Raw genomic sequence first — 27,530 nt, 5'->3', positions numbered from 1 at the left:
TATATTCTTGCATGAGTAAATATTTCACTAATGTATTTTCTTTAGGTGGCAAGTGTACCCACTTCACTCACGTGTGACATTAGAGGAACAAAGTCATGTATTTTTGACTACAGTTCCTGGCTACAGAAAAGTAAATATTGTTGAATCGTTACTTTTTTTTAAATGTGTGAAACCTTTTGCTAGAGTAATAATAGCAGATAATAATGTGTATAAATTAATATTAGCTGTGCCAACTCAAACCATTGTATGAGGGTAAAGTAGTTTTGTTTTTTTTTTTCAAAATGTAAATGGATTGCCTTTCTTACTAAGCTGTTGTTTTAACTGGTGTTTAAACCTCAAGAGAAATGAAATAACAGGAAGTTATCCTTAAATTATCGTGTGACCTGTTCTTATCCTTCAAAATAGTTTGTGCATGTCAATTCTTGCACCTGCACGACAGTATGCTGCTGGTGGCACTGCACAGAAAATTACTTGCCTGATATGGAGTTCTCTTGCCTGCTTTGTGCTCCTCATTTTGGCTAGTGTCTTGGTTTTCTTTATCACTGCTAATAGTGTGATGTTTTGTTATGACAAAAGCATAAGGAAATAGTTCCATTCTCCCTCTGTATACTATACAACTTTATTATGCTTTTCTAATCTTGGGAAAAGAAAATACTAGTTTTCTTGTGTTGTACTGCTTTTTTTTATACACAGAGCATACTATGTTGCCATTACATATATATTTCTTCATAGCAAATTGGATTTTTCATGTAGAAACATTATAGAATCCCAGAATGGTAGGGGTTGGAAGGGACCTCTGGAGATCATCTAGTCCAACCCCCCTGCTAAAGCAGGATCACCTAGAGCAGGTCGCACAGGATTGCGTCCAGGTGGATTTTGAGTATCTCCAGAGGAGGAGACTTGACAACCTCTCTGGGCAGCCTGTTCCAGTCCTTGGGTCACCCTCAAAGTAAAGAAGTGTTTCCTCATGTTCAGGTGGAACTTCCTGTGTTTCAGTTTGTGCCCGTTGCCCCTTGTCCCGTCACCGGGCACCACTGAAAACAGTCTGGCACAAACCTCTTGTCACCTGCCTGTTAGATATTTGTAAGTATTGATAAGATCCCCTCTCAGTCTTCTCTTCTCCAGGCTAAACAGACCCAGCTCTCTCAGCCTTTCCTCATATGAGAGATGCTCCAGTCCCCTCATCATCTTTGTAGCCTTCTGCTGGACTCTCTCCAGTAGTTCCCTGTCTTTCTTGACCTGGGGAGCCCAGAACTGGGTACAGAACTTCTGATGTGACCTCACCAGGGCAGAGTAAAGGGGGAGGATAACCTCCTTCAACCTGCTGGTCACACTCTTCTTATTGCACCCCAGGATACCATTGGCCTTCTTGGCCACGAGGGCACACTGCTGGCTCATGGAGAGCTTGTTGTCCACCAGGACTCCCAGGTCCTTGTCTGCAGAGCTGCTTCCCAGCTGGTCAGCTCCTAACGTGTACTGGTGATTGGGGTTATTCCTCCCCAGGTGCAGGACCCTACACTTGCCTTTGTTGAACTTCATTAGGTTCCTCTCTACCCAACTCTCCAGCCTGTCCGGGTCTCACGGAATGGCAGCGCAGCCTTCTGGTCTGTTGGCCACTCCTCCCAGTTTTGTATCAGCAGCAAACTTGCTGAGGTTACACTCTGTCCCTTCATCCAGGTCGTTGATGAGTATGTTGAACAAATGAGTTAACTAATGTGACTAATTTTTTCTTTATGCATTCATTGCTGAATTTTTTGCTTCAAAACTCAGGTTATTCTATCTACAAACATAGCTGAGAGCTCTGTAACAGTTCCTGACGTTAAGTACGGTAAGTCATCTTAATCCTGTAGTTGTGTATTTGCTGGATTTGGACTGTTTTCCTTACTTGTGCTAGCCTAAATCTCCGTTAACGTGTCACTGTTTCACAAAGCATTGCTCTTGGAGTTTAATTTTGACAGTTGTTGAATTCTTTCTTTCACAACAGGAAACAACTTTAAATCTGAATATATGAACAAACAATAGAGCTACTGAGTTGGTGTGCTGATTTTAATCTTTACAGGAAGGTAGAAAAAGATAATTTTAAATGCAGTAACAAGCAGAATCATACCTCATGTCATTAGTACCCTAAGCTTTGTATTCGCATTCTGACTATATTTTGAAATAATTGCATCAGATTAAGCAAATTCTGATGTAGAATGTCTAAAGACAGAAATGATTGCCTTTTCATACTTGTCATCTGCATTAACTGTTTATTATATTTATGTTACAATCTATTTGCAGTTCTGTTAGTATTCAGAATATCCTGGGTCTGGTTGCTTATAAATCTAATGTTCTCCTTATTGGTTTTCAAATAATCAAACTTTCCATTTCTGATAACACAAAATCAAGCAGTATTTTTTTCCACTGCCATGAGGATAAATTGTTTTGTAATAATACTAGATTTTTTTTTCTTAATTGCAGTGATAGATTTCTGCTTAACTAGAACTTTGGTTTGTGATGAGGAAACAAATTACCAAAGTTTGAGACTGTGCTGGGCATCTAAAATGAACTGTAATCAAAGAAAAGGTAAGACGACAATAGGTAATGGAAAGAAATTTTAGAAGCCAACCTTCATGGAGAATTCTGCGTTACTTTTCATTTTATTAACAGTAAAAAGCACAGAATATTTTTGCCATGAGTAGTTTATACAAAAAATCTTGCCATCTCAAGATATTAAAATATGATTAAAGAACTATGCCTGAGTGTTTTATTTTGTTCAAGTATTTTTCCAGAGGAATGCTTTGTATTTTATTGAAAAATATTAAAATTCATGGACCATAAAACTTATGAGGATTCTGTGTTATTTAATAGTTTGGTGGGGTTTTTTATCATGGGCCATTTTTAAAAAATACTGTTAGGTATTTATTAACTACCTGTGAGTTTCAGAAGTAAAAGAAACTTTGATGTCTATTTGTCACTCTTAAATCAGTTGAAATACCCACAGCAAGGGTTCTAGTGTAGACCAGTGTTTGTAGCACAAGGTTAAATAAGATCTCATATCAGCTCTTCTAGTAGGACAATACTCTTGAAACCAAAAGATTTTGATATTTAATAAAAAAAGTACCAAATAAATTAATAACAATGACATCTTTAGATATAAATATATATATATTTATTTACATATAAAAATATTAAAATTTTTTTAAATATTATGAGGACTTCACAATTACAACTTTATTTCCATTTGGTTCTGGGTCAGTGTAGTTTATGACAACCAGTCAATATACAACCGGTATTTTGTGTAGAAGAATTGGACTTGTTATGCATATGACTTAAAAATATGGCCTGATTCTTCAGTAGAGTATCCCACTGAGTGGAGTGCCGTTTAGTTTGTTGAAGTGAATGGTATTTGGATTTGTGAAGGTAAACTTTCTGAATCAGTGTGTTTTCTATAAATAGTTGATCATAAAGATGTTTTGCTATTTGTGGTGATATGTTAAAAAGTTGTTTATATAGAAGATCTCTGCTAGCTATAGAGTCAAATAGGAAATCTGAGTATAGTCATTGTGTAAAGAAATACAAACAAAACATATTTACTCTGCATATAGAATCTTCAGTTTGAGGGTATGCTAAAACTTGCATTGACATTTATCTATATTGAATTTAGATTTGGTAGGACTTGCCTTTTCCTAGTTTCGAGGAAATGTATGTTAGTCCAGGATTTGTCATGTCTTTCCAACTGAGAAATGAATACTGATTTGAGGGCAGTTATATGAAAGAGGTATTTGGGTGAAATACTTAAGTAACTCTTTTCTTAGTTACTGCTGCTATGAGAACAAAATGATTTCATCTGATACTTACGTAGGAAAGGATAGACTGTCTCCACTGGGCCTGTCTGCTGCAAGAGAGCAAAATACTGGTCAGCCTGCAGCATCAGCTGTCACGTGCTGCTCAGCTGCCCAAAAAGCTTGTAGATGGATGGGTTTTGAACAGCCTGAAACTTGGGCAGTTTACAAATTGGTGATTTGTTCTTTTATGTAAAGGCCGTGCTGGACGTGTTTCCAAAGGGTATTGTTATAGGCTTGTACACAAGGACTTCTGGACCGACTTTATTCCAGAGAAATCAGTACCTGAGATACTGGTAAGACTTTTGGGGAACTTTAAGGACTTTTTAAACATATGTGGTCATAGCAGAGACAATAAAAAGTAGTTTTGCTTTACTTTTCCTCAATACATTGTATGATTTGAATAGTTATTACTAACTGTAACACTGAATAGAATTCAGGTTGATAAATAATTGACAAAGAGCATTCCACATAGTTTCCTTCATAGAAGGAGGTGCATTATAGCAGTAAAATGGATGTGGATTACAATCGTAGAATAGTATGGGTTGGAAGGCACCTCAAAGATCGTCTAGTTCCAACCCCCCTGCTGCAGGCAGGGACACCCTCCACTAGACCAGGTTGCCCAAAGCTCCATCCAACCTGGCCTTGAACACTTCCAGGGATGGGGCATCCGCAGCTTCTCTGGGCAACCTGTTCCAGTGCCTCACCAGCCTCACAGGAAAGAATTTCTTTCTAACATCTAATCTAAATCTCCCCTCCTTCAGTTTAAACCCATTACCCCTTGTCTTATCACTCCATGCCCTTTTAAAAAGTCCCTCCCCAGCTTTCAGAAATAAGCAGTCTGTTCAAAAGAAAACTATCCTTATTTACACAAAATTAATTTCAGGCTTTACTAAATTGTGAACTTTAACTTTTCCTATAAAACACTTTGTCGCACTTCCCACGGCAGGGAAAGTAACAATAACATTGTCTTCCCTTCAGCGTTGTCCATTGGGAACTACAGTCTTAAAAATAAAAAAGCTTGATATGGGGGAACCAAAATCCTTGCTGGCAACAGCTCTTTCTCCACCTAGTGTAGGTGACATTGAACGTACAATACTTCAGCTGAAAGAGGTAGGCATTGTTTTAATGTTGTTAAAATCACAGTAATAAAAATGTACTGTAGAAGTGTTTTTCTTAGTATTTAAGGTGGTAGTAGTAGTAGCTTTAATTGGAACCTGAAATAGGAACTGTGTCTACAGACTGTTTGGTTACTGTGCTCTTCAGCATAATTTCTGTACTTTCTTCATTAAAACAGATTATAATTTCATCAGCGTGTAATGTTACTGTTTGTGAACTAGCATCTGTGACTTTTTTCCTATTCTTTCTCACCAGAGAGCTTGAACTCTTTAAGTGGAATTGTTTGTTAATAAGTAGCAAAATAACACTCCTAGACCTTACGATGTATAGGGGTCAGTCTGAAGATCCCCTTCTGACCTGTACAAGGAAGTTTGTGATTTTGCTTTTCAATTATAAAGTTGAGGCAGTAGAACATTCATTGCATTAAACTTTTTCTTTTCCAAAGTGTGTAAGAAATTATATTTGTATACAGTAGCTTACTTTTATATCCAGTATACGTAGTAGAAGCTTTGGTTTCAAAATCCTAGGCTTGAAATTGATTTCCGAAATTCAGCTTAATTATAGTTTTGATACTAATTGATGTTGCTTTGAGATAATTGCTTCCTTCTTGTCTTGTTTTCTTACTTCTACAAGTGAATAAATTTTTATTTCTCTAGCTGGGAGCACTGACAACTTGTGTGCAAAGAGAAGAAAATCCATATGATGGTGAGCTGACTTTCTTAGGAAGGATATTGGCACAGTTGCCAGTGGATCTGCATCTTGGAAAATTGATAGTCCTTGGGCATGTCTTTGGGTGCTTAGAAGAATGCCTTATCATAGGTAACTCAAAGAAGAAATGTGAGAACATTTCTGCAGAAGCAAGTGATTTGCAGGTTTTAATTTTGATTTGTTTTTGTTGTAGCTGCAGCACTCTCTTTGCGGAATTTTTTTGCAGTACCTTTCAAACAGCATGTCGATGGATACAGGTATTACCCTAGACATTTTACAACTTCCTGACTACATTTAGGGGCAGAGGACTAAGCTGACCACTAAATACAATTTTTCATGTCATGAGTCTAATTTTCTGTCAAAGTCCCAAGCAGTGCAAAAAGAAGCTGTTCCAGGGCATCCGAGATACTGAAATCTATTTCTATGTCAACTAATTAGTATCACAGAGCTAACTCATCCTTTTCTGAGTACAAGACCTGATACTTCAGCTTTGCCTGAACATGTGAACATGTGGCAGTGTCTATTAAAATGTATTGTTTTGTTTTTTTTTTAAATAATAATCCTTGCTATCCTGCTCACACAGTTTACCTTCAGCAAGGAGATGTGAATAAGGACAAATACGTACAATAAATGTATTGACCTTGTTTATTGAAGACCTGGAAAGTGTTAATAGTGTAGCATTTTGAGCTGTATAATACATTTGATAATTGAAAAAATATATTGCTGATAATTCTTTTTGTATTTCCAGGAACAAAATGTTTTTTGCTGGGAATAGTAAGAGTGACTGTATTGCAATTGTGAATGCATTTAAAGTAAGTCTTTTTTTCCGGCTTATCCTCCAGTGAAATCTGATAGACCAAGATGGAGCTTCTCATCTTTGTAGGATCAATACAGCATTTGTGCTTTGAAGTTGTTAAAAGTTGTTAAAACCTTCACATTACTCCTAGCTACTTAGTGATACTTTTTGAAGGCTGTGTCCTACTGTATAACACTACTAGTTTTGATGAGTTAATTTTTACCACTGTGAAGGAGCTGCACAAGTTTGCACCAAAGGTGGCAAGAAATAGGTAAAAAAAAATGGATTGCAAGGCTTGGCTTCTGGGTATATTCCCTATTTTTCAGTCTCCTATGGCTTTTGAGGTATTTGTTCTACTAAGCAGATGGAAAACAGCACGAAGAGTGGAGAAAGCGACAGCATGCTGCTTATCTCCATCTTCTGCTTGCTAGAAGTAGGAGCAGGTTTTGAACAAGATGGGGACCAGAGGCTCGGGTTCTCTTGACTCCCTGTGCTCCTTTCAATAAAGGAGCAGTTTTACATGGGGAGGCAGATTCTTTCCAACCCAGGAAGTTTTAATTGTGTCCTTCCAACTACTATAAAATTGACGTATCAGTCTCCAACAGAACAAATGGTGAAGTTTCTGGAATTAATAACTTCAGGTGTTTAACAAGTTTCTAATGCAGCATATCTGCTCTCTGTGTGCTACTGAGGATCCCACTGCAGCTGTTACAAATCTTGTTATAGGATTGAAGTTTTCTAACTGTAACACTTAGTAGTACTGTGCCTTCTTGTGCTTCTCTTTTCTTATCTGTACTGTGTTGCTTCAGGTCAGCTTATTATCTATGTAGGCTTGCAGTGTTTGTAAATGAATGCTAGTACCAGCTTAAAGCAGGACTGAGGTGTTTTGTCTCAGGCCATGAATGTTAATATGCTGATCACTCTTTATCTTTTTGAGAATTACTGTAGTTTTGCTGCTACTGTGCTTTTGTGCAGGCAATCCACTAATAATCACAGGAAATTATGGTTTATCATAAATGCATTTTATTCAGGGCTGAAAAATTTACTACTCTTTTGTGGCATTTCTCTCTCTGTTGTAATAACCAAATATAAAATGCTAGTGGCGTGGTGATATTGGTAGCTCCCTTGTAACTAAGGGCAGTTTGGACTGGTAAATTCTAGTACAGAAAGAGTTTGGTGTCCTTCCTCCAGACTTCATAGCTTTGACTTTGTAATACTTTACTCTGTCCAAGTGTGATTTTTCTATACGCTTGGCTGTTGGGTAGCGCAGTACCATGGACAGAGGTCGATCCCCACAGTTAGAAGCGGAGCTGGTACAGCATGGGAAAGACTTCTGCTAGAGGAACTTACTGATCAAAATCCAACCTTTTACATTATGGATGGTCTGACATGTTCTGTAATCTTCTGGAGACTCCAAAATCTTCAGCTGCAGGTTTAATTTATTCCATTTTGTGTATGTTGGTCTTTTTACACTTTGAGAGCTGACTTGTTTTTCTGTACTCTGCAGTCAGAATTTTGTGAAGTGCACAGAGGCATCTATACTGCATGTACCCACTGAACCTGAGGCTCAAGCATTAGCTTTTCTGAATTTGTCTTATTCTGCTGTATACTATATTTCCCTCCTGTCCTGTTAATATGAAGGTGATATTTCTATAAACCAGTATGTTGTCCTGAGAATAAATGGAAGCATTCAAATAGAGCTTCCTGTGCAGTATCTCTATATGTGAGTGATGTGAAAGCTTTGTTTTGAGTAGCTGAGTATTGGGAAAGAACTTGGTTCACATTAGATTTCTTCCAGGGTAGGCTGAAGTTGTGTGTGTCATTAGCATATCTTTTTTAAGCCCTTGCTTATGAAAAGGTTTCAGTGAATTAGAAAAGGTCAAAAGCTTTGGTAGCAAAAAGAGGAGAATCCAGGGAAGTAAAGGCTAATCAGTCTTGTTTGTGTGGTATAATTTAAAAAAGAGACCATTTTTAAAAGAAAAAAAATCATGTCAAATAAGTGGAGTTTATTTTTCTGACATGTTAGAAGGCTTGGGTATAGAAATGGTGGGTGTCAAAAGCATTATATAAAATCAGTGCATCAGACAGCCTCAATCAAGGTAGGGAAATGCAGTCTGGCTATTCAACTATGCTAATAGTCAGTTTTCCACAGGAAAACTGTACTATGAGGTGGCGTGCTGTCAAACTAGAAGAAATGGATTCTGCAGACATCTGTCATAGATTTGCTGCCTAGTAACAAAATTATTTTCATTAATATCCTAGGTATGTTAATTTTTCTTCCAGCCCTGTTCTCTAGGAGATTTCCATGTCAGAATTGTATCTAAATGAGTCAGTTCACTTACTTTTGTCTCAAAGCAAGGAAAAAAGGTTTTGAAAGTAGCTTGCTTTATTAGTGCATCACATCAAAGCATGCAAGTTGTTCTGTTTGTTTATGAAGATTTGCATGTGCTTTAATACTCAGTCTGTCTCCTCTCAGAAAACTAGGTGGATAGCCTGTTGTATGTTGCTGTGTTACCAGGTAGCTATTGTACCTCTCCCAACACCAATCGGGACTTACTCCTTTGGAGTATTGGAACAGAACATGCTCGGTCTGCTTTTGGAGTGCACCAAGATTCAGAATCTTGAGGTCACAGAATCTTTAGGAATCACAGAAATTCAGTGACCTAAATGCTATGTTTCCAATTTAGTTGCAGGACCTGATGGCAAGTTCGAGGCAGTATATGTAATTGCCATTCATCCAATAGTGCTTAAACTCCTTTTCAGTCTGTAGATGCAGCACTGTATGCTGTGACCTCTAAGCTGACTTGAAGGCAGAACAGTGTCTTCCTACAGCAATTCTTGTTCTTTAGCATGTCATAGTACAACGTTTATAACCCTGCCGCACTTTCAGCCCTCTGGTAATGCATTCTTAAAATTGCATTTTGCAGCGACACCACTTTCTGTGCTCACAGATGAGCAAAGGGAGACCCAGAATTCTTGCCCACCCTCAAGAAAATAGAGTAAGACTGTTCATAAGAGTGAGAAATATTTATATCTGCTTAGGAACCAACTGGGCAAGCATCATATTAGATAGATAGAATCATTAAATAGTTAAGTCTGGAAAGAACCTCAGAAGGTCTGTAGTCCAGTCTCCTGCTCAGAGCAGGTTCGGCCATGAGGTCAGTCAAGGTTACTCAGGGGGTTATAGACAAGATCCACAAAAACCTGATCTAAGTTGGCCCTGCTGTGTGGGACGTCTCATCCAACCTAAATTACTGTGATTCAGATTTGCTTATACTCTTTTGTGCTTAAATATTTGTAGTCTGTGTTAACCCAAGGTCATCTCTGTTTTTTTAAATTGGTGTTAAAAATTATCTTCAGTACAGGTATGAAAAAAACTTCATAGTTTTAAATGTCACATTAATATTTGTAATAAGTACTACTAAAGCACTACAGTTTGTGCCTGAACACTACACCACTTCTTTCTTAGGCATGGCAGGCCTGCAGAGAAAAAGGGGAGTTGAGACATCCCAAGGTTAGTTAAACTTTATTTCTTCTTTTCTGTTCAAGGTTGGTGACTTCAGTGCTGGAGTATTTTATATTCTTAGTAAGGAGGTTTGGCTAGCAATCCTCCTTTATAATAGTTATGACTTTTCATAAGTAAATAGAAGCATAGGCTTTGAGAGAACATGAGTCTTTGAATCCAGTGCTGAGTATCTGAAGGCAATCCCTTATGTAGTCCCTTTCACAGATGGATCAACAGTGGCCAGAGGGTTTGAAATCCAAGCTCAAAAGGGAAATTGAGCTGTAGTTGAAAGAAATATTTTTAATACACATAAGTATCTCTTTTTTTAAAAGAAATGCACAAATCCTCCTCCTCCCCTCCAAAAAAAACCCTTGAAAGATGGAAGATCTTTATGTACATCAGTTACAGAAAAAAACCCCTTAGTATGCACGCAATAACTGCCTCCAGTCTTTCTTTTGTATGTATAAGATAAAGCCTTTTTTATTTGTTTGCTTCTTTTAGAGCATAATACACTTAATACCAGTACTTAACATACACTGAGTTATAGTGAGTAGCCAAGATGGCCAGAATCTGTCTGGTAAAGTTACACATCCAGATAAAGAAGTTCTGTGGTTTTGGAAGGAGTGTCTATTTTAAAGTAGATTCTGCAGTAGCAACACAGAGGAGTTGGACTTGTGGGTTTATAGGAAAAATTTAGATGACCCACAGCTGCGCTGGTGGTAACGAAAGTATAGTTTATTAGTCAAATACATAATTGTCTTACATTTTCATGCATGTCATAATACTCGATTGATATGGGTGCGAAGAAAGCTGTGAAATCAGATCAGATTCCTCCATCGCTGTATATGAGAGAAAGCTTACTAGCAGTAGAAGAAACAAGTTTCTAACAATTTTTGTGTTCACATTTTTCACTTTCTTTTCCAGGAAGAGCTTGAGTGGGGTCGATCAAATTGTATTCATATCAAGAAAGTCAGAGAGGTAAGATGAAATAGATAATTTTTATAAGCAGAAGGACTTAACTTCCCTTGTTTTCTACAAATGTTAAGATCTTAGATGCGCCTACTGTTTTATTATGTATCTATCAATATATATACATAGATGTATATTTTCTTTAAATAAACTGTGAATTTTTAGGTTTTGTTTCTTTGGGGGAGGAGAGATGGTACTATTTAAAGTTGTCAGAGAATGTTGGGACTCCAAGTACAATTTGACAGATCAGACAGAAGCTTTATTAACTATGGTCACAGTGAGTAAACCTTTGGGCAGCCCCCTGCTCTATCTTCTCTCAAGTGGTTGCAGAGGCCTCATTTATATATGATTTCAAAGACGGGAAAGAAGGGAGAAAAATCATTGAGGTGTTAACAAAGCCCAGTGTGCAATGGGCTTCAGATAATAATTTATGTGTTCATAAGGCCAAATACCCATGCCTGGGAAGGATGGACTCTGGAAAAAAAAAGCTTGTGAACTGCCATGGTAGACACTGTGGCTCTTGGTGGAGCCTGTAGGAGTGGCACATCCAGTATTACCTTAGTTCACAGGTGTGGGTTGGAAACAGTCACAGGCTGCTAGGTTTTAGATGAAAGGAATTTTCCTTTTGTTAGGATAAACTTCTTAGCCAGACCTCTCCAATCTTAAATATTAATAATTTTCCATCACAAAGTGGTGTTAAATTATTAAATGTTTGACATATTTTTAATATCTTTGAGACCTCCAATATTATTTGCTAATTTTATAGGTCCCACAGATACACTGGTTGTGGTGTGACTCCTGTCTGTTGTTACATAACTGTTGTCTTATAGTTAGGATAATTTTAAGCAAATACAGTTCTATAATGAGGAGTGGACTTGAAAATTTGTGGGGCTTTGTTGCTAACATTACTGCAGCAATTAATGAAAACTCTGCATCAACAAAGGGCTTCAAGCTTAATGTGATACGTTGAGAGGGGGAGTAAGTAAAACTCCTGAATAAGTGTGATTGGTGGAGCATGGCCTTGCCCATTATTCCAGCGGGTCGTACCTTTGGCATGAGCAACGTAGGGCCTGTGTTCAAAAAGCACAGGGGAAAAAAAAAAGCAGCTTTTCATAGCTTTGTGGTTTAACCTGATGGCAGCTAAAACAACCTAGCAGCTGTTCACTCACCCCTCCCTCCCATTAGGATGGGGGAAGAGAATTGAAAATGAAAAAAAAAAAAAAAGTACAACTCATGGGTTGAGATAAAGACAGTTTAATAGGACAGAGAAGAAAGATAATAATAGTGTACAAAATAAATGATGAACAGCACAATTTCTCATCACCTAAAGCCAATGCTCGGCAAGTTGCCAAGCTGCCCTGCCTCCTGGCCAACCCCCCAGTTACATACAGAACATGCCATCATACGGTATGGAATATCCCTTTGGCCAGTCTGGGTCAGCTGCCTTGGCTGTGCCCCCTCCCAGCTTCTTGGGTGCCCCCAACCTTCTAATTGGCAGGGCAGTATGAGAAGCTGAAAAGTCCTTGACTGCTTGGCAACAACTAAAAACATCAGGGTGTTATCAGCATTATTCTCATCCTAAATCCAAAGCACAGCATTATAACAGCTGCTAGGAAGAAAATTAACTCTATCCCTGCTGAAACCAGGACGCATAGTAAGCATCTGGATAAGAAATGCCAGTAGTGGGTGTTGGGGTTTTTTTTGGCTTGTATATCTGATATCAAGGGAAAAAAGCAAATTTTTGTAAAACTGGAGAGGTGAAAGATCAGTCTTATATGATAGCCTCCTGGGTAGTGGGTGTTGTCTTGTCCCAATTTCAGATAATTCAGGAGGAGGTTGCGCATGACGTGGTTCAGGAGTTTAGAATAGACACCTACAGTAAAGCTTATTAAGATGATTTGGGTTTACTTGCCACACTTTCAGATACTAATTTTATAATCCTTGTGTGGAAGTGGATTTGCAGAACTGAGGCAGTCATAGAGACTAGTTTTCAATTATGGTAGTTCCTCTATGAGGACAATAACAGGAGCCTTAGTATCCTAAAACTGCCAGCAGCAGAAAGGAAAATGTAGATATGAAGCAGTTGAGGGGACTGTACTTTTCTACATTTGCTCCAAAATCAGTTGGGACAATGAAGGCGTTCACTGTGTGGTCAGAGGACCAGTGGCTGCTTATGGAAGCTTCTTGGAAATGCTTAGGATTGAAAGCTCAACTGAGCGTGTTCTGCTGTAGGGTGTAAGTTTTTGATCTCACTTAAAGTCATGACAGTTGTCATCTGAACTGAGGGTGCAGCACATGTGATCACTGCTACAGTTAGGTGCTCAAGGTTGGTGTTAGCATGTTTTAGGATATCTTTTAAGATATAAACCCAAAATTATTTCAATGGAGAAATCAGTATATCATCTTGTAAAAGGTTATTTCAGTTCCTTTACTATTTTTATTGTATATCATATATGCATAATATGCTTTGTGACTACAAAATTTTACTTTATAAAGAGATGTCAAGGAAACTGCTTGAGTCACAGTACTGAAATTATTTTCTGAAGTAGAGATCCTAAGCAGTATATTAGGTGAAATGTGTACTATTATCACCTAAAAAGGAAATGGAGTTTCCTTACTTATTTTGATGACTTCTAACAGATTGTATTTTAATTTGTGGATGGTTTTGATCTGTTGAATATGTAACTGGGAGTTCAAATTTCAGGTGGCAGAGTTATTTCACAACCTGAAAAAGCGAGTTAGAGCATTTAACATGTGTGTTAATGCTCAACCATCTGCAATGGATCAGGAATGTATATACAAACAACGCTTCATTTTGCAGGTAATGCTTTATTGACTCTTCAGGGAAGAGATGTATTTACAAAATTCACAACTGGATTTTTATATACTAGTATTGATGAACTAGTATTACACTTGTGTTTCAAAATTCTCTAGATTTTGAGATTGCAGCTAGAAAAAAAAAGGGGGTTTTTGACCAATTAGAGGGACAACTAATGTTACTTTTAATGGTTCAGAATTCACAGTAAGGTGGTCCTCTGGTTGTCTCTTCACTTCTGACAGTTCATCAAAATAAAACCAAGTCATATGAGATGAATTAAACTGGGCATCAAGACTAATCTTGGTTAAAGTCATAAAAATACTCTAAAGAAGGATGGTTTGTGATGGAAGGGTAAGAACTAACAGTTTTGAAAATGATGTTGTCACTTGTTTTGAATGCTCTGTTGGACCACCAGTGGCTTGGTTAGTTATTGGGGGGGGCGGGGGGGGGGGAATTGGATGTCTTTCAGCTATTGTAACTTTGTCAAATTTCCAGTTAAATTTCTTGTCTTATTTGAACTGATTAACATTGATTTTCTTGTCACAGACCTATTTATTGTTTCAGTGGCAATTGGTTTAACTGTAAGCAGTGAACTTTTCAGAGCTGAATTGTTAAATACTGTAAGATGTAACATGAAAACTGAACAAGTTTCATGTAGCTATTTTATGTGAATTTATTTAAAATTGAGGCTCTTATTTAAATCAGGGCTAGCAATTACAGTTTTCATAGAGCAAGCCTGCATACAAAAATATTAAAATGTTGTAAAATTGTTCCAGAAGTTGAAATCTTTTCATGAAAGTATGTTTATAAGGATTCGCATGAGTTAATGTTTAGTCCAAAATTACAGTAATTCCTGGAAAGAGGAAAAAAATCTTCATATGAAGATCTGTTTATATCTCTTTGTTACTAGTGTATCTCTTTTGAAGAAACTGAGTATCATCTGCTGTGTTTTACAAAATATTTTCTTGATTTCAGGTTGTAATAGCTGGTGCTTTCTATCCAAACTACTTTACTTTTGGAAAATATGATGAAGAAATTGCTGTGAGAGACCTTGCTGGCAAAGATCCAAAAACCACTATAATGGTATGTTAGGAAGGTGAATGGCAATAAAGAATCGAGTAATAAAAATATGTAGTGTTTGGGTGGTATTTTCAACTTTCATTCTGTCTTGGGCAAGGACAGAAATAATTATCTACTTTGATCCTCACGTGGTAAGTTGTCTTCTCTCCCATCTTCCCTTCTCCCAATATAAAAAACATTGTGTGGGTGGGCAATTTTAAAAGAATTCCTACTGACAACTGCCTCTATGCATTTGATTGCAAGTCTTGAACAGGCAAATAACTTTCATAAAACTAATAAAAGATTTGAAAAATAGAATGGGACTACCAAGTGTATGTTTTAGTGAGTATTTATGAAATGTGTTGTTGCAACTTTAATTTTACTTTTTGTAGCCTCCTACTCGGTAGTGCATCGCATACATGCTTGTTGCTTTAAGGTTACTCAAGTATTGCACTCTGCTTTCTTTTTATCTTCTTTCAGAAATATTTTTTTATCTGATTGAATAAGTGCAAGTTTGAAATGACTGTTGATTTTGCAAAATGGTACACAATCTAAACTAGGAAAATGTTTGGTGTATCTGAACGAGGTATAACGCTGTAAAATAACCATGACCTATGCTTAAAGAGAACAAACCTACAAACCAGTGAGCCTCAAAGGATAAACTTGTATTGACACAAGAGAAAATAGATGACAAGATACAAGACAAACTCATAAAAGCTAACTGACAAGGAATTTTTTCGTGCTTTACTGCTTACCCAAGAAGAGAGGCTAGTTCTATACTGAAGGAGATGCTGGCATGGCAGTATATGTGCACGCACACATTTGTGTATGTTTTTGAAGTTTTCAACATATTATTTCAGGATATTTAAGAAAAAAATTAAAAAGTCCTGTTTAACAGACTAGACTTAATCTAGTGGAATAAAGACAAGTTTATTCTTGCACAGCAACATTAAGATTAAATTGTTAGATCTAAGGAGCTATTTGCTTTAATGTATGTAACTCTTTATCTGCTTGTGTATCAACTGAAGGAAGAAGTAGCTACTGCGTCTTCATCAGTGTAAATGATTTTCCTGGGCACAAGTGCTGCAAGTTCCTCAACCTTTCAGTTTGAGAGAGTCTTCTTATAGATGTATGATGCTCCTCGTGGTATGTGCCAAAGATATAAAAGGCAATTATTCTTCCATTCTTTGGTTTCTCTAAATCATCTTGTCTTGAGGCAGTTTCTGCTGTCTGACCTAGACCATGTTTTTGACCAGCAGCTGATCTTAGTACTGTAACTTCAAGGCATATGAAGATTTTTCTAAAAATAATCTGTTCTGTCCTGTCTAAGATTGTAACAACCAAAGAGAAGAATAGACAGTTGTATAGCCTGAAAAATAGTTCCAAGTTCCGGAAGTTTGAACTTGCTAGTTAGGAGTTTGGTGATTCAGTATTAAAGCAAGATCTCCTGTGAGAGATGACTGAGTAGGAAACAGAGAATTGGATATCTGGCTACAGTGGCATATGAATAGTTGTGTAACTACAGACTTAAACTGATGTAAATTAGTGCTTCTGGAGTCTTGCTGTGCTTTTGACTACACGTGCCCCTTTCTTATGTTGGATCTCATCTGCCTCTTGAGTGAGCCAGGTGTTTAAAGTAGGAGAAAGCTATTCTGTTGCTTTGCAGAGTTAGTTTTCAGGCTAGTTTGTCTCACAGAATTTGTAAAATGCATGATTATCTCTCTCGTTGCCTCTCTCTCTCTCTCTCTCGTTGCCTTGGTCATAAATGGTGAAGTCTATAGTTATACTTAACTATATACGATTGATAGAATCCACTATACTAAACAATATGCAATCCAATATACTTAACTAGAATGTTATTCTTAACAGAATACCTTTGAAAACACAACTCCAGTAACTTCAGCAATTTGTAGTAGTTTCAGGATTAAAACCCAAGAATAATAGTGAAATCATTTAATAATTCAATGTGGGAGAGACCCCATGAAGTCATCTAGTCTGGTCATAAGGTCAAAGCAGGATTAACAGTGAATTCAGACCATGTTGCTTAGGCCTTCATCCACTTTGTTTTGGAAAAAAACCCTCTGGGGATGGAGATTCTGCAACTTCCCATGGGATCCCACCTACCAGTTCCCTGAATAAACCAAACTGTGCTATCCTAGACTTCAGGATGTGTGTTCTGCTACTTGTCTTCCTCATTCTCCTCAGGATCTTGAGCTCCCCTCTTTCCTGGTTGCTGTGGCCCAGGCTGCTGTTGATGATCGCTTCCATAACAAGTTCTACATTGTTTGCCAATAGCAGATCCAGAAGAGCCCTGTTTGGCTTGTGACCAGTGTTAAGAAGTTACTTTCAACACCCTTCAGAAGTCTAGGAGCTTGTGCCCTGCCCTTCTAGCTGGTTAGCAGGGAGCTTATTGACTCCCTCTAAGATACAGGGTCTGTGATCTGGAGACTTCTGCAAGTTGCCGAAAGATTATCTGCTTCATCTCGACTGATGCTCTGTTACAAATTTGTACCTCAGTGTTACCCTTACTGACCTCTTCTCCTATCCTGACCTGCAAGAGCTGGTCCCATTGTCTTCTCCATGTGAGAGCACCTAACATTTGAGCTACTCCTCCACACAGGAAAGACCAGAAGGTTGCTCTTTGTCATCCCTAAGAAGGATGTAGGTTCCCAATGGTGGACAAGGAAACATAGCAATTCATTGCTTTTCTGTTACAAGCAGAAAGATGGATGCTAGACAGCTTCTAGGAAAAATTATCAAATACATACATATAATTACAAATGAAGCTGTTTCATTTGTAGTTAAGGAAAACATACATCTACTGATTTGAGGCAGTAGGGCAACATTAGCAGCAAAACTCTTATTGCCTTTTGAGATTTTTTTTTTTTTAACTTAATATATAGCATTTCTGGAATTTGGGATTTAGATTATATATCACTATTGCAGCTCAGGTGAAGGAAGAAGTTAACTATTTAGGTGAACTTAATAATGCATTAAAATAATTGAATGTTTAACTTTTTCTTAATAGCTGAAGAATGTTCCTCCCTATGGATATCTATACCATAAACAGTTGCAGTCACTGTTTAGACAGTGTGGCCAGGTAAAATCTATTGCCTATGATGGATCAAAGTAAGTATAAAATCCTGCCTTTCTCATGTTCTCAGTTATGAATCTAGTAATCAATTTCTTTCTTTGTCAATGGTGCACTGACAAAATGAGTTTATTTCTTCTCATCTCTTTGGAATCAGTAATTTATTGTTAATGTATTGGCTAGAGTAAGAAAGGTGGTTTTGAAGTTTGATATGCATTGGTTGGAATAACATTAGATAAACTAGCTGAGTTAGAGACAGCCTTCTCTTTTTGTCTCTTCTGTTGTTTAACTGTGGACCTTAACTGCAGCCAATCTGCCTGTATTTATTCTAACTTGTATGCTAAATTTAGCTCATTTGTACAGTCAGATGGCTTTGCACAAAATGCTGTTATAGCTAATCTTCTGGCTAACCTTGCAATTCACCTTGTAACTGCCCAAAGGTGAATTTATGTAGCCCTTCTTACGCGTTTGCCAATTTTTAAGTCTTATTCACGTATATTTTCACATCCTTTCTATCTGTATTCAATATGCTCAGTAGACTTGGTATGTGCTTGTGAGAATGTTAGAAAGTTTTCTTATAACCATCATCATAATTAAAGTTTTAAGGTACATAACAGCAATAGGCAAAGCCTGTGAAGAACCTACTTTTTACTGGTTGCTGGCCTGCTCAGATAGCGACAGGGAGAAGAAACAATGGCTTTCATGGGGTTTTTGTGGGGTTTTGATTCCTCATGAAGTATTTATTGCAATTTTATTTGGTGGTTGTTTTTTTTTTTTTTTTAATAGGGCTTTTGTGGAGTTCTCCCGTAATCCAATGGAGGGCTTTAAGATTCTTCCTGCAGTGTACCTGTCAATCAAGATGTCACAGCTGAAAATTCCTCTTGAGCTGAATGTTTATTATCCAGATGATATTGAAAGGCAATTGCAAGATGTGAGAGCTGCAGGTGTGGAATCTCTAAGGTAATTGTATTGCATATGGAAAATGGGTGTCTTTGCAGTGTGAAGTTGCAATAAGGTTTGCAGCATTCAGTGAGAATTTCCTTGGAAGTGTCACCAAGGAAGATGTGTTAGGTTAAAGGAAAAAAAAAAGTGTAAACTTTGTATAAGCAGAATGTTTTTGCAGGACTAGAAATTAAATATTTCTTTATAGTTCAAGGTGTTTTGCTGTTTAAGAGAATTCCAAGTATACACTTGGAATATATATATATATATTTTTATTTTAAGGTTCTAGTCCATTTGCCTTTGGCATATAGAAATATGGATGTACGCAGTAATTTCTATTCATGTTAGAGTCAATGTGGGTTTGCTAGAACCAAAATAAGTGGCATTTGGGAGCATAAAAGAAAGGGAGGGAGGAGGAGGAGTATAACAACAGAAATTGGGGGGAAATCTGGCAACACAGGGTGGGGAGGCATAATAGAAAATACTGATGAGGAATGCGATGTAGTGAGTCTCTTTGGTCCACATCCGCTTTTGCCAGAAAAATCTGGCACGTGGGTTTCAGTGTTGTTATATGCCGTATGTGATTCTCAGCTTCAGGTCATATAAGCAACTTGCTAAAATGGTAATCTGCCTAGCTCCTGACTTGATTTGCAGCCATTAAATATTTTAAAATAAGAAATCCAAAATAGGACAGCAGGAATAAACTGGAAAGGTTAAAGTGCAGGTGAATACTTCACTTCCACTTGATTGTACTTTAGTTTTTAATAAAACGTTTTAGCAGTTTCACTGTGCCCAAAACAGCATTTAAGATCTTTGTGAAAATTAATTCTTGAGGAACTCAAGAAAGAAGTCTCCTAGGCTGGAAAAAAAAATAAGCTTAGAAGGCATGGCATAGCAAAAAGCCTCACTATTTAACCTTAATTCTTTGGATTTCTAATAAATTGATGTTGCTTCTTGGTATGTATCTTCCTGTGTTTTGTCACAATGGAATCCAAACAGTTTCTCTGTAGTATTTTGTTTCTGCGTGGTCGTTTTATGTTCTAATTGAATTAATATTTTTCTAAATAAAAGTCATTAAGTACATAAGCATGCCTTAGGGACAACCTGGGAAGGAAATGAAAGCTAAAAGATTTGAACTCTTGAGTTAATGCTTGTGAGTGGAGTATTTGTCATCTTTATTCTATAAACTTTTCAGAGTAAATGTGGATTGTCAGAAGCAGACAGTGGAGCCTGTGGAAATCTCATTTGGTACTTTACACCAGTCAAAGATGATCCCAAATCGCCTTCTGTCAATCAAGATAACAGAGGTATGAGTGTACTACATCTGAAGTAGGTCATATCTAATAAATCGGTACCTAGGTAATTTTGGAGAGATGAATACCTGACAAGCCTTAAATTAAAAGAATGGTCACTAATAATGTTTCTAGAAAAGAGGTATCCATAAGAGATATGGAGAATATTCTTGGTCTAATTTTTAGTAGTTCTTTGTTAAACAGTACTTGCATGTTGCAAATAAATCTCAAACATCGAAACTTGACAACATTTGTGGGATTCACTGACAGTAAATGTTAGCTGGAAGTAGGCATAAATGTAAAGAGGATTAATGGGAGAGGTAGAATATTTGCGTACGCTATAGAAATGAGAATCAGTAGGTATTTGGTCCATTTACCTGGTTATTATCAACTGGCAGTTTTCTTCAGAAGCCGTATTGTGAGAAATGAGATGAATTAATGGTATTGCATGCTCATTTGCAAAAATATTGCATGCATAAAAGATAGTGTTAGGGGAAGATTATATGTACATATAAATATTTCTGAATTCTGAAGCTGAGAATTTTTAAATCTTGTGTTAACTATCATCTTCTCAACAAATTGAGTAATAGCAAGCAATATATATGCTGCTGAAATAAAAATAGTAATCAAAAAAATCCAAACTACTGAGCTAGTGGAAATTATAGGCTGAAGTACTAAAACAGATCTTCATTGTAGTGACGTGTTTTGCAAGTGCAGAAGAGAGTATTTCTTCATTTAATTCAGCTAAGTCTCTTGGATCAAAACTGTTCATGGATTTGATCGGACGCATTCTAATCACTTAGCTAGCTATGCCAGTTCTGTTTAATACATCAGCTTTAATGATTGTATATATTGTAAATAAAGATTCTTTTTTATCATGAGCATTCAGTAATAAGGTCAGAAATAGTATAAGTTCAGTAATCCATTTGAAAAGATGACTTATTTTATCTGGTTTGATTTAAATAGTGGTGTGTTCTTTTCAGTTTCTTTAAAGGTTGGCTAATCATAACAGTAACAGTGCCGACTTGCTGATAGATGTAGCTAACTGGTATTCTTTCACTAATAAGAAAAGTGCACCATATCTGTATGTATCTGTCTAAACAACTGTATCGCTTGTATTTTCTGTGTGATAATTTGGTTTAGAAAAATGGAAGCAGTCTTTTCTTAATTTTCTGTATTTTAATAATGCTTATATCAGGGTCTATCTGGATGGAAAGTATATTGCAGTTGCACAGCAAATAAACATTTTAAAATAACATCTAATTATGAGTGAAAAATGCTTCACTGAATTATTGCAGAATGGGAACATTTCCATGTGTGTGTCAGGAGTAGGGGTGCTTTCATTTATTTTGTTCAGATCTGGTTTGTATTTGATGTAGAAGAATAAAACAATATGAAATCTGATATTGTCTAATTTTTTTTACTTTCAGATAGTAGAAGTTGGACACTTCTGGGGTTACAGGATAGATGAAAAAAATAGAACTGTACTCCAGGCTCTAACTGCTGAAATTAACTACCAGAACCTGATGGATTTGCCAGTGTCTCCACATCCAGAGTTGGTTTGTCTGGCACCATTCACTCAGCTGGAAAACAGAGGATACTATAGAGCTCGTATTCTGTATGTTTGTGGAGATTTTGCTGAGGTACAGTAATATGTTATGTCATACTGAATTGGTAGGATGTAATTGGGTTAACAATCTTGGGAGCTAAAGCACTGTTGTTCATGATAATTATAAATATTCCAGTAAACAAATCTATAGAACTAAAATAAAACCTTAATAGAATGTGGCCAGAATAGATGAATTAGTTGTTTTTCAGAACACAGGAATATTTTAGTATTAAATTGAGAGGCTGTTGTTGATACACTAAAGTGTCTTGTGTGCTGAAGCAGAGCGAAGCAAAATAAAGGCTAAAACCTCCAGTAATTTTGAAAATGTGGTAAGGAGTGCCTAGATCAGAGTCCAGTACTGCATTGCTGGCAGCAACCCCATCACTTCCTCCTCATCAATGTATTGAGACCCATCTGGAAAGTAAGTTTCTTGCCCCCACTGTATTAGCAGTTTTCAGTCATTCATGGCCAATTCGTCGAAGATTCTAGTTCTGCCACTGTTCCTTCCCGTGGTTTACAAAATTTTCTTCTTTTCCTCCTCTTTCCCCTCCCCTACAGTTTGTCTGTCTGTTTCTTCCTGGACTTTGTTTTGCTAAAGGAAGCAAGCTGCACTCATTTTCATCTCTTCACATACTACATTGACTCTCTGTTCACCTGGTCTCCATCTCGCTCTATTTTGTTTTGACCTCAGTTTTCTGAAGCAGAATTATGTATGCTCCCATACTTACAGTTCTGCCTTTGCTTATGTAATGATGCTAGTATTCCTCTTTCAACACAGGGTTTCTCCTCTGCATTCAAAAATATTTTGTGTGGCACATGCCACATTTGCCTTTTCATAGCTTTTTTTGCATGGGCCACCTCTTGTCTCTTGTCATCTTATACTTAGTTCTGTCTCCTTGGTAATTTACAACTAATTAGAATCTATAAATAATAATGGAGCGTTTATAGCAGAGATTTTTAAAAATTCTAAAGGATATGATCTTTTACTTAATACCATTTGTTTTTCTCCTTCCTGTTGAGTTCTCACATCCATTCAGTGTGATCTTTTTTGGTATTGGTGTTTATGTTGCTGAGTTCTATATCATCAGCAAATTTATCAGAACATTTTGGCTTTTTGTGCCAAGGTCAGTAATGGAATTTAGTGTTACAGTTTGAGATTGGTATTCATTTTTCAGTCCAATACTTTTTTTTTTCAGCCGTTAAGGACGCTTTTTATTTTTGTAAGATTGGCCTTTACACTGCCCTTTCCTCCTTTGAATTTCTTGATTTCTTAATATAGCTGGGTGTCACCACTATAGAGTGAATATTTAACATTGTCATCTGTTTAAAGTCATGGAGAAGTAGTGAATAACAGTGCTAATATCATCATTTTTGTTTTGCGTTTATAAACAGTCACCCAATCCATGTTAGCAGTTGAATATCTAAAAGCAATTATTAGGTAGTATCACTCACTGTTAAGAAGTAAGCTTATACAGATTTAGAGAATTAGAGCCTTTCAGAGAAATTTGCCTCTTCTAGATGTAGATTATTTGCATGACCAACGGATGTTTAAGCCAAGGGATCAAATAATAGACATGATAAAATTTGACCTATTATTTTTCACATGACTTCATTTGCATGTTTTCCAGACTCTGAATTTGTTTGCGTTTCACTTGATAAGATTGTGTTGTACTTTAATAATTAAACTTCGGTTGCCACTTTCTTTGCCACTAGAAGTAGCACTTTTAATGTTGTGGAATCTCTGCAGATGCTCTTGATTCTTTTTCCAGGTTTTTTTTGTGGATTATGGCAATAGATCAAAAGTGCCTTTAAAGAAATTAAAAGAGATTCCAAGCTGTGTTAGAGAGCTTCCTTTCCAGGTAGGGGTGATGCTGTTTGCTGTTACTTAATAGATATTTTCATGTCTGATCTGGCGAACAGAAGTGTACTTCAAATCATAATGCTTTTTTAGAATAGTAATGAAGTAATACGTATTTTGCTAATGTGGATACTTACAAACTGCCTTCACTAACAGGTGGATAAGTGTTTTCCACAGATGTGTATGCACAGAGCAGTAATTCTTGTGTGTAACTGAATTGCATTGTATTTGCTTGTAGAGCAATGTTACCCAGCCTTTTTTCTTTTAGGGGGATTTGCTAGAGAGAGGAAAGGGAGGGGAAAAAAAAAAAAAAAAAAAGGCTGAACTTGCTGATGACTGGATGTAAAAAACATTGTTGTATTCATTTTTTTTTAACTGAATGTTTGAACTAGTCATGTTTCTGTGGGGACAGCACAGTGGGATCTATTTTCTACCTGTAATCACAGGAACAGAGGAAGGAGAGAGGAAATAGCTCTTAACAGCTGCCTTTTGCTGCTTGTTGTTTCTGGTTATCAGTTTCTTTGCTGTCCATCAGCTCTATGAGAAGTAGAACTTCTCTCTAGAAGGAGATTCTTGTTCTGGTTCTTCTATTACCTGCTTATATACTCAAAGCTCAGGACTAACAGGCTGAGCAGTAGATAAGCTTTGCTTTAGTCTGAAGAACCTCTGAGCAAATGAAGCAGTTTATACAGCGTAGAAAACAAACCAGAGAGGAGAAACTATCAATGACTAGTTTAATCTGTTGTTCTCTGCTTAAACTTAGCTGCTCCCACAACAGGTAAGTGGCAGCATAGTATCTCATTTGCATGGCACAAGTGTGCATGCAGTGACAGATATCTTGTGTACAGTTACCATCAAAGCTCCTGCTCTGCTATGCTATAATTTACAGGACAAATACATAGGAGATCATAGAATCATAGAATGGTTTGGGTTGGAAGGGACCTTAAAGGTCGTCTAGTTCCAACCCCCCTGCCATGGGCAGGGACACCCTCCACCAGACCAGGTTGCCCAAAGCCCTATCCAACCTGGCCTGAAACACTTCCAGGGATGGGGCATCTACGACCTCTCTGGGCAACCTGTTCCTCGCTACCCTCACAGTAAAGAATTTCTTCCTAACATCTGATCTAAATCTCCCCTCCTTCATCTTAAACCCATTACCCCTTGTCCTATCACTCCATGCCCTTATAAATAGTCCCTCTCCAGCTTTCTTGTAGGCCCTTTTAGGTACTGGAAGGCTGTTATAATGTCTCCGTGAAACCTTCTCCAGGCTGAACAACCCCAGCTCTCTCAGTCTGTCTTCATAAGAGAGGTGCTCCAGCCCTCTGATCATCTTCGTGGCCCTCTTCTGGACTCGCTCCAACAGCTCCATGTCTCTGTTGTACTGGGGACCCCGGAGCTGGATGCAGTACTCCATATGGGGTCTCACAAGAGCAGAGTAGAGGAGCAGAATCCCCTCCCTCGACCTGCTGGTCACACTTCTTTTGATGCAGCCCAGGACGCGGTTGGCTTTCTGAGCTGCAAGCACACATTTCCAGTTCATATTGAGCCTTTCATCAACCAACACACCCAAGTCCATCTCCTCAGGGCTGCTTTCAAGTCATTCTCCGCCCAGCCTGTAGTTGTGCTTCAGATTGCGCCAACCTGCATGCACTTGGCCTTGTTGAACTTCATGCGGTTCTCATGGGCCCACCTGTCCAGCCTGTCAAGATTCCTCTGGATGGCATCCCTTCTCTCCAGCTTGATGTCATCAGCAAACTTGCTGAGGGTGGACTCAATCCCACTGTCCATGTCACTGACAAAGATGTTGAACAGTGCCGGTCCCAATACCGACCCCTGAGGAACACCACTCATCACTGTTCTCCACTTGCACGTTGAGCCATTGACCACAACACTTAGAGTGCGACCATCCAGCCAATTCCTTATCCACTGAGTGGTCTATCCATTGAATCCATGGCTCTCCAATTTAGACACAAGGATGTCACGTGGGACAGTGTCAAATGCTTCACACAATTCCAGGTAGATGATGTCAGTCACGCTTCCCTTATCCACCAACGCTGTAACCCCATCATAGAAGGCCGCCAAATTTGTCAGGCACAATTTGCCCTTAGTGAAGCCGTGTTGGCTGTCACATACCACCTCCTTATTTTCCATGTACCTCAGCATAGTTTCCAGGAGGGTCTGCTCCATAATCTTGCCAGGCACGGAGGTGAGACTGACCAGCCTGTAGTTCCCTGGGTCTTCCTTTTTTCCCTTCTTAAAAATGGGGGTTATGTTTCCCTTCTTCCAGTCAATGGGAACTTCACTGGACTGCCAGGACTTCTCAGATATGATGGAGAGTGGCTTAGCAACTTCATCTGCCAGTTCCAGTTCCCTCAGGACCTGTGGATGCAACTCATCAGATCCCATGGCCTTGTGCACCTTCAGGTTCCTTAGATGGCCTTGAGCCTGGTCTTCTACAGTGGGTGGTTCTTCATTCTCCCAGTCCCTGCCTTTGTGTTCTGCAACCTGGGCAGTGTGGCTCAAGCATTTGCCAGTGAAGACTGAGGCAAAAAAAAAGGATATGAGCCTTCTCCATATCCTGGGTAACCAGGTTGCCTGTTTCATTCTGGAGGGGACCCCCATTTTCCCTCGTCCTCTTTTTATGACTAACATGCCTATAGAAGCTTTTCTTGTTGCCCTTGACATCCATGGCCAGACTAATTTTGATCAGGGCTTTGGCTTTCCTAACCTGATCCCTGGCTGCTCAGACAGTTTCTCTGTATTTCTCCCAGGCTACCTGCCCTTGCTTCCACCCTCTGTAGGCTTCCTTTTTGTGTTTGAGTTTGTCCAGGAGCTCCTTGTTCAGCCATGCAGGCCTCCTGGTGTTTTTGCCTGACTTCCTCTTTGTTGGGATGCATCGCTCCTGAGCTTGGAGGAGGTGACCCTTGAATACTAACCAGCTGTCTTGGGCCCCTCTTCCCACCAGGGCTTTGTCCCATGGCACTCTACCAAGCAGATCCCTGAAGAGGCCAGAGCCTGCTCTTGTGGCGTCCAGGGTAGTGAGCTTGCTGTGTGCCCTCCTCACTGCCCTGAGGATCTTGAACTCCACCATTTCGTGGTCACTGCAGCCAAGGCTGCCCTTGAGCTTGACGTCCCCTACCAGGCCGCTCCTTATTGGTGAGAACAAGGTCCAGCATGGCACCTCTCCTCATGGGCTCCTCCATCACTTGGAGGAGACAGTTGTCATCGACACATTCCAGGAACTTCCTGGATTGCTTGCGCTCAGCTGTGTTGTCCCTCCAGCAGATGTCAGGGTGGTTGAAGTCCCCCATAAGGACCAGGGCTTGTGAGCGTGAGGCTGCTCCTATCTGCCTATAGAGGGCTTCATCTGCTCGGTCTCCCTGGTCAGGTGGCCTGTAGCAGACCCCTGCTATGATGTCCCCTGCCCCAGTGCTCCCATTAATCCTGACCCATAGGCTCTCGGTGGGCTCCTCCTCTGTCCCCAGGTGGACCTCCATGCCCTCCAGCTGGTCATTGATGTAGAGGGTGACACCCTCTCCTTGTCTCCTCTGCCTGTCCTTCCTATAGAACCTGTACCCTTCCATCCCAACACTCCAGTCATAGGAGCCATCCCACCACATCTCTGTGATGCCAGTGAGATCATAGCACCGCAGGTGTGTGCCCATCTCTAACTCCTCTTGTTTATTCCCCATGCCACGTGTGTTTGCATAGAGGCATTGAAGTTGGGCCCCCGATGAAGCTGACTGGCTGGCTGGAGTGGCTGGTGTTCCTTTGTGCTGCACTTCAGGTGCTCTCCTGCTGACCTGTGATCCTTCTCCTGGCTCTGGGCTTCTGTTGCTGGCACTGGCATCAAGCTGGCAGGAGGGGGATGGATTGAGGTTCCTCTCCCCTGGCAACTTTAGTTTAAAATCCTCTTCTCCTGAGGTATATTTCTTTTCTT

General features: G+C 38.6%; 1 protein-coding gene across 1 annotated transcript in view; it reads left to right on the top strand.

The window, feature by feature from the left end:
- The window catches only part of TDRD9 (tudor domain containing 9), a 75,112-nt gene that overhangs the window by 37,257 nt on the left and 10,325 nt on the right, over positions 1 to 27,530 (top strand). Inside the window, exons 10-26 of the mRNA XM_075753007.1 lie at positions 46 to 130; positions 1,771 to 1,828; positions 2,461 to 2,565; positions 4,023 to 4,120; positions 4,806 to 4,937; positions 5,600 to 5,762; positions 5,845 to 5,908; positions 6,400 to 6,463; positions 9,917 to 9,961; positions 10,877 to 10,930; positions 13,626 to 13,742; positions 14,715 to 14,822; positions 17,827 to 17,927; positions 18,676 to 18,849; positions 20,027 to 20,138; positions 21,554 to 21,766; positions 23,502 to 23,591. Of these exons, the coding sequence (XP_075609122.1) occupies positions 46 to 130; positions 1,771 to 1,828; positions 2,461 to 2,565; positions 4,023 to 4,120; positions 4,806 to 4,937; positions 5,600 to 5,762; positions 5,845 to 5,908; positions 6,400 to 6,463; positions 9,917 to 9,961; positions 10,877 to 10,930; positions 13,626 to 13,742; positions 14,715 to 14,822; positions 17,827 to 17,927; positions 18,676 to 18,849; positions 20,027 to 20,138; positions 21,554 to 21,766; positions 23,502 to 23,591 (1,783 nt within the window). The remainder of the gene's footprint in view (positions 1 to 45; positions 131 to 1,770; positions 1,829 to 2,460; positions 2,566 to 4,022; positions 4,121 to 4,805; positions 4,938 to 5,599; positions 5,763 to 5,844; positions 5,909 to 6,399; positions 6,464 to 9,916; positions 9,962 to 10,876; positions 10,931 to 13,625; positions 13,743 to 14,714; positions 14,823 to 17,826; positions 17,928 to 18,675; positions 18,850 to 20,026; positions 20,139 to 21,553; positions 21,767 to 23,501; positions 23,592 to 27,530) is intronic.

Source organism: Balearica regulorum, chromosome 5 (genome assembly GCF_011004875.1).
Source record: "Balearica regulorum gibbericeps isolate bBalReg1 chromosome 5, bBalReg1.pri, whole genome shotgun sequence".
Taxonomy (NCBI): domain Eukaryota; kingdom Metazoa; phylum Chordata; class Aves; order Gruiformes; family Gruidae; genus Balearica; species Balearica regulorum.
Note: the sequence above shows the minus strand (reverse complement) of the source record. Positions and strands in the feature narration are given on the sequence as shown.